Source organism: Lycium barbarum, chromosome 3 (assembly GCF_019175385.1).
Source record: "Lycium barbarum isolate Lr01 chromosome 3, ASM1917538v2, whole genome shotgun sequence".
Classification (NCBI taxonomy): domain Eukaryota; kingdom Viridiplantae; phylum Streptophyta; class Magnoliopsida; order Solanales; family Solanaceae; genus Lycium; species Lycium barbarum.
Genome location: NC_083339.1, coordinates 87,664,279 through 87,675,955, shown reverse-complemented (window position 1 = coordinate 87,675,955; position 11,677 = coordinate 87,664,279). Strand labels below are relative to the sequence as shown.

The 11,677-nt window shown below is 38.4% G+C and overlaps 1 protein-coding gene across 1 annotated transcript in view; it reads left to right on the top strand.

The window, feature by feature from the left end:
• Positions 1 to 1,096: 1,096 nt before the first annotated feature.
• The window catches only part of LOC132630997 (uncharacterized), a 31,253-nt gene continuing 20,672 nt past the window's right edge, over positions 1,097 to 11,677 (top strand). The window contains exons 1-5 of the mRNA XM_060346592.1: positions 1,097 to 1,844; positions 1,896 to 1,951; positions 2,051 to 2,946; positions 3,080 to 3,879; positions 3,974 to 4,272. Of these exons, the coding sequence (XP_060202575.1) occupies positions 1,097 to 1,844; positions 1,896 to 1,951; positions 2,051 to 2,946; positions 3,080 to 3,879; positions 3,974 to 4,272 (2,799 nt within the window). The remainder of the gene's footprint in view (positions 1,845 to 1,895; positions 1,952 to 2,050; positions 2,947 to 3,079; positions 3,880 to 3,973; positions 4,273 to 11,677) is intronic.

Below are 11,677 nucleotides of genomic sequence, written 5' to 3'. Positions count from 1 at the left end.
CATTTTCCTCAACAGTAATGATACCTTCATCAATAATGTACCCCACAGTTGCACTTTTGTCCTCTAAATTCTTGTCAGGTTCATCTTCCTCAATAGCAATGACACCCTCATCAACCATCTCTCCCACACTTTCATACACATCTTTTGTTGTCTGCCATGCTTGTTCACCATTTGAATCCATTTTCCTTTCTGTATTTTTGATGGTATCTTCTCTATCATTGACTGCCCCACATGGTACCAAATTTTGAGCATTCTCCTCCATTCCTTTCTTATCAAAAGATTTATCAGCTTGTTCCTTACCCTTTTCTACCTCCTCGACCTTGTAATCTGCTCCCTGATCCTCTACACTGTTATTGACTTCTCCTTCTATGATTTTCTCTAACACATCAAAATAATTATGTGTAGAAACTGCCCTTTCAGGGGCAAGAACACTCTTGTTCCCAGCCTCATCAGGAATCTTGGTTTTGTTTTTTCCTTTGTCATTGATTCCAGGATAAGTAACAACCTTCCCACTTGATAGAACTTTAGGCACATATGTTTGGATAGGATATCTCCATCCCTGCTGTCTTCTTCTTCTTCCTACTGTAGATGTTGTAGCCATGTTTGATACATCCCCTTTCTCATGCTCCTTCTCCTCTTTCTTTGCATCCTCTTTTGTGTCTGCCACTAGTTCAGGATGCAATACACAACAGTCCTCATTTGCATGACCTTGCAACATGCATTCTGTGCAATACTTTGGTAAATGAACATATTGTATTCTCACATTTTCCACCCTAATCTCTTTGGTCTTCTCATCTTCAATTTCCATCAGAACAAACTTAGGAAGATCAGATAACAAATCTACTTGAACCTTAACCCTTGCGCAGTTAGGTATAGTTTTGTTTATGGTGGCCATGTCCAATGCTAAGGGTTTCCTAACTGCGGATGCCAAAGTAAACAAAGATTCTTTGACAAAATACGTAGGAAGCAGAATCAGCAAGGAGTATGGATAGAAGGGGAGTCACTTTTGGCAGAAGAAGCTTGTAGATTTTACTAACAGCAGTTCTCTCAAGAGGTTGATCCATTAGACTTTGAATTGCTACAACATGTTCTTAGTATGGTGGATCAGGATACTAACAATCAGCTAGTAAGCATGCCAACTTTAGAGGAGGTGAAGAAGGTTGTATTTGAATTATTTGCATATAGTGCTGGTGGTCCAGATGGTATGATTGGAATATTTTATCACGTGTGTTGGGACATTGTTAGTGCTGATGTATACATTCTTGTGAAAGCCTCTTTTGATAGCCAAACTCTTCCAAAGTCAGTCACACATACCAACCTGGTACTATTACCAAAGAAGAATAACATTGAGACCTTTGCTGATATGAGACCAATCAGTCTCAGCAACTTCATCAACAAGGTTATTTCTAGAGTGGTTCAGGATAAACTGGAAGGCATTCTACCTTCTCTGATATCTCCCAACCAGTCTGGATTTGTTAAGGGCAGATGTATCATTGAAAATGTCCTTCTAACTCAAGAAGTTGTGACTGACAGTAGACTAAGAGGAAAACCAGCTAATGTTATACTTAAGCTTGACATGGCTAAAGCATATGATAGAGTATCATGGAGTTACTTGATCAGAGTTTTAAGGAAGATGGGATTTGCAGAAATTTTCATAGATATGGTTTGGAGGATGATAGCAAATAATTGGTATTCCATACTCCTTAATGGTCAAGCTTATGGTTTCTTTCATTCCACCAGGGGTGTAAAACAAGGAGATCCACTCTCTCCTGCTTTGTTCATCTTATCTGCTGATGTTTTATCTAGAGCATTGAATTCTTTATTTGAGAATAATGAGTTTAGAAGTTATGGAATGCCCAAATGGAGTGCAAATCTGAATCATCTGGCATATGCAGATGACATAATAATTTTTTCATCTGCTGATGCTAGATCATTGGAGCTAATTATGGAGGTATTACATGCATATGAGCAAGTATCAGGCCAACTTATAAATAAAGGCAAGAGCTCATTCTATGTATACAGTAAGGTGTCTAATGTGCTGATACAACAGGTGGAGACTATTACTGGTTTTAAAAGAGGCACTTTTCTTTTTACATATTTGGGTTGTCCTGTCACACATTCAAGGAAGAGGAAGGTTGATTACAATGATCTGATCAAGAAAGTCAAGAATAGGCTGCAGACTTGGAAAGGAAGATTGCTATCATTTGGAGGAAAAGCTGTTCTGATCAATAATGTACTAATGAGTATGCCAATACATTTGTTATCAGCCATCAAACCTCCAAAATGTATTATCAATGATATGCACAAAATCTTCTCAAGATTCTTTTGGAATAATAGTGAGGAAGGGAGAAGAAGACGCTGGTCATCATGGCTAAATTTGTGTAAGCCAAAAGAGGAAAGAGGAGTAGGCTTTAGATCTTTGTTTGATGTATCTAAAGCCTTATGTGCAAAACTTTGGTGGAAATTAAGGACAACAAATACTCTATGGGTAAACTACATGTGGATCAAATATTGCAAAAGGCACAGTCCTCAGACTGTGCAGTGGGAGGGAGGTTCTCAAGTATGGAAGGCTATGATAGAGGCTAGATATAATATAGAGCAAGAAATATGGTGGGAACCAAGGAGTGGGACTGCAAATGTATGGTTTGACAACTGGACAAAGCTAGGGGCTCCATATCACATCATTCCAGATAATTTTGAGATAGATGAGGGTGTTCAAGATGTAAAAGAACTTATGTTGCAGGATGGTTGGAATATAGGAAAATTGCAGCAGTTATTCCCTATGGATATTGTGGATCATATATTAGAAGAATTGCACTTTCATGAGCCAAAAGAAGAGTGGGATAGACCAAGATGGATGATGACAGCATCAGGAAAATTTACTGTAGGCACTGCATGGGAATTACTGAGGAGCAAAGCAGTCAAGTCAGATGTCTTTAAGAACATGTGAACATTAGGGGTACCTTTTAAGATATCCTTCTTTTTTCTGGAGGTTATGGAAATACAAAATACCAGTTGGAGAGGTAGTAAGAAGGATTGGAGTAGATACTGAGGCAACCTGTTACTGCTGTGATCATAGGCAATATGAAACTGTGGATCATTTGTTTGTTACAGTAAATGGTTCTACAAAAGCGTGGACTTATGTTAAAACTGTTGTTGGCATCACAACACAGTTTCAACAAGTCAGGCAGATTCTTCAAGTCTGGTGGAATGCAGATTGCCCCTCAAAGTTCATAACCATCTTTAAAGCTATTCCAATGGTCACTATGTGGCAGATATGGAAGTGGAGGAATACAATTCTACATGGAGGGAGGATGTCCATCAACAAAGTGATTTATGAGATAAACATGATCATATATCAAATGTGTAGAATGAGGTTTCCATGGCAGACCAACTTACCAAGATGCATACCTCAAATTCTACAAGTCTTTGAAGTGTACAGGTCAAGAATTGTAAGCAAGATAGTGAAATGGGATTTTCCTATGCCAGGATGGTATAAATGTAATTCTGATGGAGCTTCTAGGGGAAATCGTGGACCAAGCCCTGTGGCCTTTTGTATTAGAAATGCAGTGGGTGACCTCCAGTATGCAGCAGCAAGAAGGATACCAGATGGTTCAAATCTGATAGCAGAAGCAAAGGCATTACATGAGGGTCTTAAGTACTGTGTTACACACAGTCTGTTGCCAGTGATGATGGAAACAGACTCAATAACTATGAAGATGATCTTAACTGGTCAGTGGGAGACTCCATGGAGTATATCAATGATCATAAATGATATTTCAAGGTTGAGGAGTGATAAGGAAGTGAGGGTGGAGCATGTTCTGAGAGAAGGAAATGGTCTGGCTGATTTTTTAACTAACTATTCTTTTGATTTTGCAAGTGATCATCATTTTGATAGTTTTACTTCACTTCTTGTGAAAGCAAGGAAAATTCTAAATACAGAAAAGTCACATATACCATACATAAAGATCAGGACATCTAAGGACCATCATATCCCTGGAGATTAATAGCAAGCAGCTGGAGAGCAGTAGCAGCAATAAGGTTGCATCTCAACCTGCCATGAATAGCACATGGACCTGTATGAAACTATCTTTGGCAGGGGTACAAGAGTGGTATTATCTTGAAGCTCATTCTCTTGTAAGACTTCTAAAGATTGGTTCATTCAGGAAACATGAGACAATGGCAAACAAAGGTCAACATCAAGGCAAGGAGATAGCAGCTACATCTGAAGTAACATGGATGAATTCTACTCCATCCTGGAAGCCTGAATATGTATTCATTTTGACTTTGAACCATAGCACCTGGTGAGAGCTTGTAGATGTCTGAGATGGTATCAAGGCAAGGCCAGAGGATCTGCAGTAGATTAGCTTTCATACAGTCTTTGGATGTAGTTTACATTTTAGTCCTTTTTTTTTCTTTTTTTCTAGGATTATTTTCATTTTTTTTCTGTTCTTTTTCTTTCTCTACACTATTGTACAGAAAACTTACTATTTTTAATAAAACACTGCCAAACTTGGTTTAGTGGTTTTCATGCAAAAACAATAAAACACTAGCAGTAAGGTCATATTAGATAAACACTCAGAATGTAAGGGTAAGAGAGATGGTGACAAGGATGTAGGGACTAATGAAGCTGACCAATGAACTACAAGGAATCAATACGACGTATATCTAAGATCAACGGGTACAAAAAGGATAGCCCGAGATGGCACCGAAGGAGTAACCGCAAAGAGGGCGCCGTAGAAAGAGAAAGGTAGCTGCCCACTAACAAAGAAAAGAAAGGAGAAGAGAGTACTTACAGGACGATGAATAGTTACGGCATGGCAAATCAAGACTAACATAATGGAGAAAGAACAAGAGCGAGATGCTAGTAAATTTCCGATCATGAACATGAGGAAAAAGAATTGAAAGAAAATGACTGAATACAATAAAAGAGTTAAGAAATGAAGTCTAGGTACCCGCATCTAGTTTAGCCTCCAAAGGATATGCAAACAGAGCCCTCAGTACCCTCAGGTATGTAATGCTTCTCTAAAGTGATTTCTTGGTCGTGTGTGGCCAGTATGGATATTGATGTTGTAGCCCAGTGGGGCGATTATATGTTTTGGGTTGTTGTGACAGAATGATAGTGGTAAAATTACAGGGAAAACTCTGGAGAAACATTCGTAGGAATCCCTAAGAACTTAACATTCGAGGACGAATGTTCCTAAGGGGGGAAGGATGTTACACCCTGGAAAATTTCGCGTTACCAAGACTGTAGACGGCTTAGTATGAGCTCAAGGGAGAGCAAAGTTATACAAGGATTAGAGATGAAGATTATATTATCTGAGTACAAGAATATGTATATGTGACATTTGGAGATTGTATGGAGTAAATCAGTTAACACGTTACACGATGATAACCCTCGTAACCATAAGGTAAGGTGGGGCCCACATGTCGGGATTTTCTAAAGGACATATGAAAAGTGATATGAGTAGTATATGGAAAGTTGAGCAAATCTTAAGAAGGACCCAAATATGGGCATAAGCCCTCCAAAAGGATAATTTAAAGATACGTTTTTGGATGACCTGACTTGGAGGGGCAAAAACGCTATTATAAGTTTGGAATTTGGAAACACACCGAGAATGAAAGTTGTAGATAATTGAAAGAGCTTTCCAACCGTAGGTCGTGGTCCCTCACACAACATCGGGATCAAAAGTTATGGTCATTTTAAGATCAAGACCCTAAGCTGCCAAAAGGCTGTGCGGGCCCCACTTGATTAAGTCGGTGAAACCGACCTAGGTGGGGTATAAATACCCCCATCAACCCCGTTCTTTTCAGCAGATAACATTCTAAAGAGTCCTATAAATTTATCCACACCTCCCCCAAACATTATAGTCCGATAAATCAAGAATTTAACAAGATTACAGCAAACTAGCCCACGAAAGGTGATTGTGCTTGCTTCTACTTAAGTTTGGTGTTGGAAAAAGTTGATGTGGTTGAGTTTCTTCAAGCATAAGGTATTTTTTTCATCCTATCTCTTATGTTGATATTATTTGAAGATTTAGCAAGCCGAAAAAGTGGAAATAGTTGTGGAGGAAAGGTCATAAAGTGTTGTGTTGTAGTTGTTGTGTTTATGGGCTGTTTTGAACATGTTCTGGACGTGTGGTGGGCTGATTTATATGTATAGAAATGGTATCTAACATTGTTGGTGTGTTGATGAGATTATACTCCTTGATTGGGATGAAAGGAAGTGTATATTGTGTTGTATGTTGAAAAACATCGTGTGGGATGGTTATGGAATATATTGTTATAGATAATAGTGTTTATGACGTTGGTATTGTTGTTGTTGTTGATTGGTTGCTGAATTTTAATTTTGGGCTAGGCATATAAACAGGGGAAATGCTGCCCGATTTTCGGCAGAGTATAGAATAGTTTGATTTGAAACCTGGAACAAGTGTGCAATAAAGAGTCTAACGTTAGTATAACTTCTCTTAAATGTAAACTTGCGAGCTCGGACGAATAAGCGTAGCTAATAAGAGGTCGAACAGGTATGTTAAGGCTCGTCCCTTTTCTTTCAAAGGCATGATTCTTATGGTATGATTCCACATAAGTGTTTCTATAACCTCTATGATTTCAAAAGCTAGAAGTTTATGACTCTTAAAGCTTCTTATGATGTTAAAAATGAGATGTTTTTATGAGGATTACGTGGAGGATGATTTTACGCTTAAAGGTCTCAAATATGATTTCGACGATGATATGAAAATGTTAAGCTATTACATGATTTTCTCGATTTATCTCATTGTTGTTGATCTCACCTTATAAATTGTTCCTCCAAGGTGGGATTGAGCGGTAGTTTTCATTTGAACTCCAATGCATGTCATGAGCACAATATAAGTATATGGTTATTTTGTGACATTACAGAGTTCTAATATTTCATTTTGATCATGCACTGCACTCATTTTCATTCATCATGTATATATAAGGCATAGTTGACAGGGGGTGACGCTGTGACCTTTGCTGTGTATATATAAGGCAAAGTTGACAGGGGGTGACGCTGTGACCTTTGTTGTGTGTATATATGGCACAGTTGATAGGGGGTGACGCTGTGGCCTTTATTGTGATGTGTATGTGTATGGCACAGTTGATAGGGGGTGACGCTGTGGCCTTTATTGTGATGTGTATGTGTATGGCACAGTTGGCAGGGGGTGACGCTGTGGCCTTTGTTGTGATATGTGTATATAAGGCACAGTTCACAGGGGGTGACGCTGTGGCCTTTGTTGTGGTATTCCCATAGATATATGTGTTTCTTTGATGTAGCTATACTGATGCATCTATGTTGTCCATTCATTGTTATGTCTCAAATGTTTTCCAGGACTTTATGTATATATTGATTTTATGCCTTACATACTCAGTACACTATTCGTACTGACCCCCTTTCTTCGGGGGCTGCGTTTCATGTCACGCAGGTGTATACAGATGAGTATAGGATATTGCTAGAGGATGTCCCAGCTGGATTGGCGAGCTCCATTTCCTTCCGGAGTGTTGCCGAGTCAGGGTATCTATGTCATTGTATATTGATTTATGTTAGAGACTTTGCAGACAGAGTCACATATATAGCATGTCAGTCTGGCAAGCGGCTCTGCAAGCCGATGTATCATTATGCATTATGTTACAAATTTCATATGATTACAGATTTTACTTGATTTGAGAAAGACAAAAAGAATGTTTTTGAAAAGCTTTCATTATGCCTTTCACTTTGTGATTTAAGGGTCCAATGAGATTATGAATATAATAAGAACCAGCGGGTTCGCTCGGCTCTAAGTAGAGGGTCGGTGCCCCTCATGCCCTATCAGGACTGGGGTGTGACATTGTTTTACTGATTTTACTATATTATTTTGACATGTTAACTATTGCCTCTTAGACACTCACTGAGTTCCTAGTTCTCAGGCATGCCATTGTTTTTTTTTATGGTATGTTAGGTAACGAAAAAGAGAAGGATCGTGATAAGCATATGGAGTAAGAGAACTTGATTCTTTCTAAACTAATTGGTGGGCACGCATGTTTATGGAACACCCCTGTATCTTAGTTTATTGCTTTTAGTTTTGGGCTACGCCCCCAAGTTAGAATATTATTTCTGTCTCTTAGAAGCTCCATAGACAGTTGTCAAAATTTCTGATAGATTGTTGAAGTCTCGTATGACTTGTTGGGTGTTTCACCATGTTTATGACTAGTTATTTATATTAGACTTCCTTTGAATTTATTTTTATAAGCGCCAACACAATTTCATTTAAGCTTACTGACCTATTTTAAATAAATGTCAAAAGATCATCAAAAGAGATTAGATGTTTATTGATTTTGTAAGGTGATGTCACGACCTAATTTCACTAAGTCGTGCGGGCACCTACCTTTCCCACCTCGGTAGGTGATCCCTTAACCCAACAATCATAAAACATAAGTAAAGCGAAAGGGATAGAATAACGTAAGTCTTGTGATAATAATATAAGAAAATGTGGAAGTAAGAAATACACCCCAGTATCTGGTCTGGTCATACAAGAGCATCTAACTAAAAACTACACGTCTGAATCATAATAATACATGAGTAGTCTCAAAGACCATGTCTCAGAATGGAAATAAAGACATAATGATAGAAAGAGTCTTCGGGGAGCGAACGTCCTCATGCTCACCCTGAAGGTCTCGAATCAGCCATCCTTGAATATCAGTCACGAGGAGTAGAAGTCGATCTCACCTGGTACTCTACAGTCATAAAAGAATGCAACAAGTGTAGGTCAGTACAAACAACAACTACTGATAGGTATCATAGGGCGACTAAGACTAGATAACGTATATAAAGACAACAATGCAAGATAAACACATAAATCAACAAGTACAAGTCAACACGAATCTATATCCACAGAACAAGTCATCTCCTATGTTATAGCATCTAAACCCAACTATGCCAAGTCTCAGTATAATCAATCCAAACAAGTACATTAAAATAGTATCACAACAAGTCAGTACCTATGTTATAGCATCTAAGCCCAACTATGCCAAGTCTTAGTATAATCAATCCGAACCAGTACATCACAATAGTATCACAACAAGTCATCACCTATGTTATAGCTTCTAAGCTCAACTGTGCCAAGTCCCAGTACAATCAATCCGAACCAGTACATCACAATAGTATCGCAACAAGTCAAAGGTACAATACAATGCAATAATGTATGAAATATGGATGCAATGCATATGCACCGATACACATGTACTTCGATGATGGAACATCACATCTCGGGAGCACAACCCATGGGAAACCTACAAAGTCCATGTCCAATCCGGACGATTCCGGTAAAGACCTCGGCAATCACTACCAGCACTCATACCTCGATTCCGGGATAAACATCGGACATCGGTCGTCACGTCACTCTCATCCAACTGAGCCCAGCTCATAACACTATTTCCTTATATATCATCAATGTATCAACAGTATATCATGAAGGATGAGAATGCGTGTAATGTATGAGTTCAATATCAATAATCAAATCAATCTCAACAGTACCACACATGGCACACAAGTAATATCAATAGTAAGGCTACACAATAAGCCACAATGGAATCACAACTCTCAACAGTACCTCCCAGGGCACACAAGTAATATCAATGATAAGGCTACACAATAAGCCACAATGGAATCACAACTCTCGACAGTATGTCCCAAGGCATATAAGTAATATCAATGATAAGGCTACACAATAAGCCATAACGGAGTTACTATTCTCATCTCAATATAAATCAAGTAAAGTACCGCAATATCATAGTCATGATATATCTCTAATTACCAATATTCGATGTCTCAACGTGGCAACGAGCCTATAAGTAAATAGAACAAGATACGTCAAAAAAGCAACGGGGTGGCTAGCCCATGTCTCAACGTGGCAACGATCCAATAAGTAAATAGAAAAAGATAAGTCAAAATGCAACGGGGTGGCTAGTTGTCACATCCCAATCCCATCAGGGCATGATGGGCACCCAACTCTTACTTAGAGCTGAGTGAACCCTCTGGCATTCACATAAAGAAACTGGACATATAAAAAATTTTGGAAATATAAAACAAGTACTTTCAGTCAAACCATAGAAATTTGCGAACGATACTTAATTAATCAAAAATCGAATAAGTCAAACTAACATATCGGCCTACATGGTCGCTTTACTCAAAACATGACATCTCAACATACTAACCAATAGACACTGTCTGCAAAATCTCTAAGAGTAAACACCTGAATCATATGAGTTGGGACAGGGCCCCGATATACCCATATAATCATAATGACTTGGCACTGCTCCAAGAAGAAAATGGAGTTTGCTAATCCCAGCGGATAGCCAACCATCCTAGCTGAATAATTTTACTCGCAAAACAATCTGAGACTGTGTGACATGAACACAGTGCCCCCAGGCAAAGGGACGTCAGTACGAACAATGTACCGAGTATGTAAGGCAGAACTAAAATGATATAACATAGACATCAACTCAAAGGATATTCAAGGACAGCTGACACAATCCTGTACCTGAAACTTGAAACTTATCATTAGATCACAACTTATAAGGATATATCGACAGAAGTTGCTATCACCATAGTTAGTCTCGTGAACAGTGACAATGCATACTTTCATATAAATCAATCAAAAAAAAATCAGCTCTTTAAACCCATCTGTACACGAATACTCAAACTCTCAGAGACCAATATATGTATATATGCATAGGCCTTCATAGACCACAATGTATATGTATATATGTATGTATCATGCCGTACCCGGTCTAGCCCAGAACTCGATGTTCAAATCATGCAAGTATAATCTGTATACCGTAACCGACCCTTTAGTAAGGGACTCGGTTATGTAAATATATACCGTACCCGGCCCTTTAGTAAGGGACTCAGTGAAATATAAATATATACCGTACCCGACTCTCTAGTGAGGGCCTCGGTGAAATATAAATATATACCGTACCCGGCCCTCTAGTGAGGGACTCGGTGAAGTAAAATAGTGTATACATATATATATAGATGCAAATGAATGCAAGTGAGACTCATAAGATTATTTCTGAAACTCTTTGAATAACCTGGAAGCATAATATCCTCGAATGTCACTATGGATTATAATATCAAAATAGGACTTCAGGAATCATAGGCATGTACCAGGACATAATGAAATAGCTTCTAGACATCAAGAACATTAGCCATTCTAGTATTTCTAAGAATAGGAGCTTCTTTGGAGTTTATACGTTCGTCGTCCGTTTGTTTCATATAGACCATGCCAAAAGAAGAAAAGGGAATAGCCTTAACATACCTCACATCATCCAAGAAAATCAACCACAAACTTTCCACCATTAATAAGCCAAACTTATAGTCAATGGAATACGTATGACTTTAGATGGCTTTCGTATATCGTATATATCAATTGATAACTTGATCCTAAAACGAAACGGGCAGCATCTCCCCTATATCACTAGTATCTCCCAATTCCATATATCGCAACAACAGCCCAAACAACAAATATGAATCTCAACAACATAACATATATATCCATAATGACTTCATAATACTTTATAACGAGCGACAAGCTCTAATTAGGATTTGTACAACCCATATCACCTTTTGTATGTTCCTTTATTAACTTAATAACATTCTCAACATGATAAGGAAGTCATT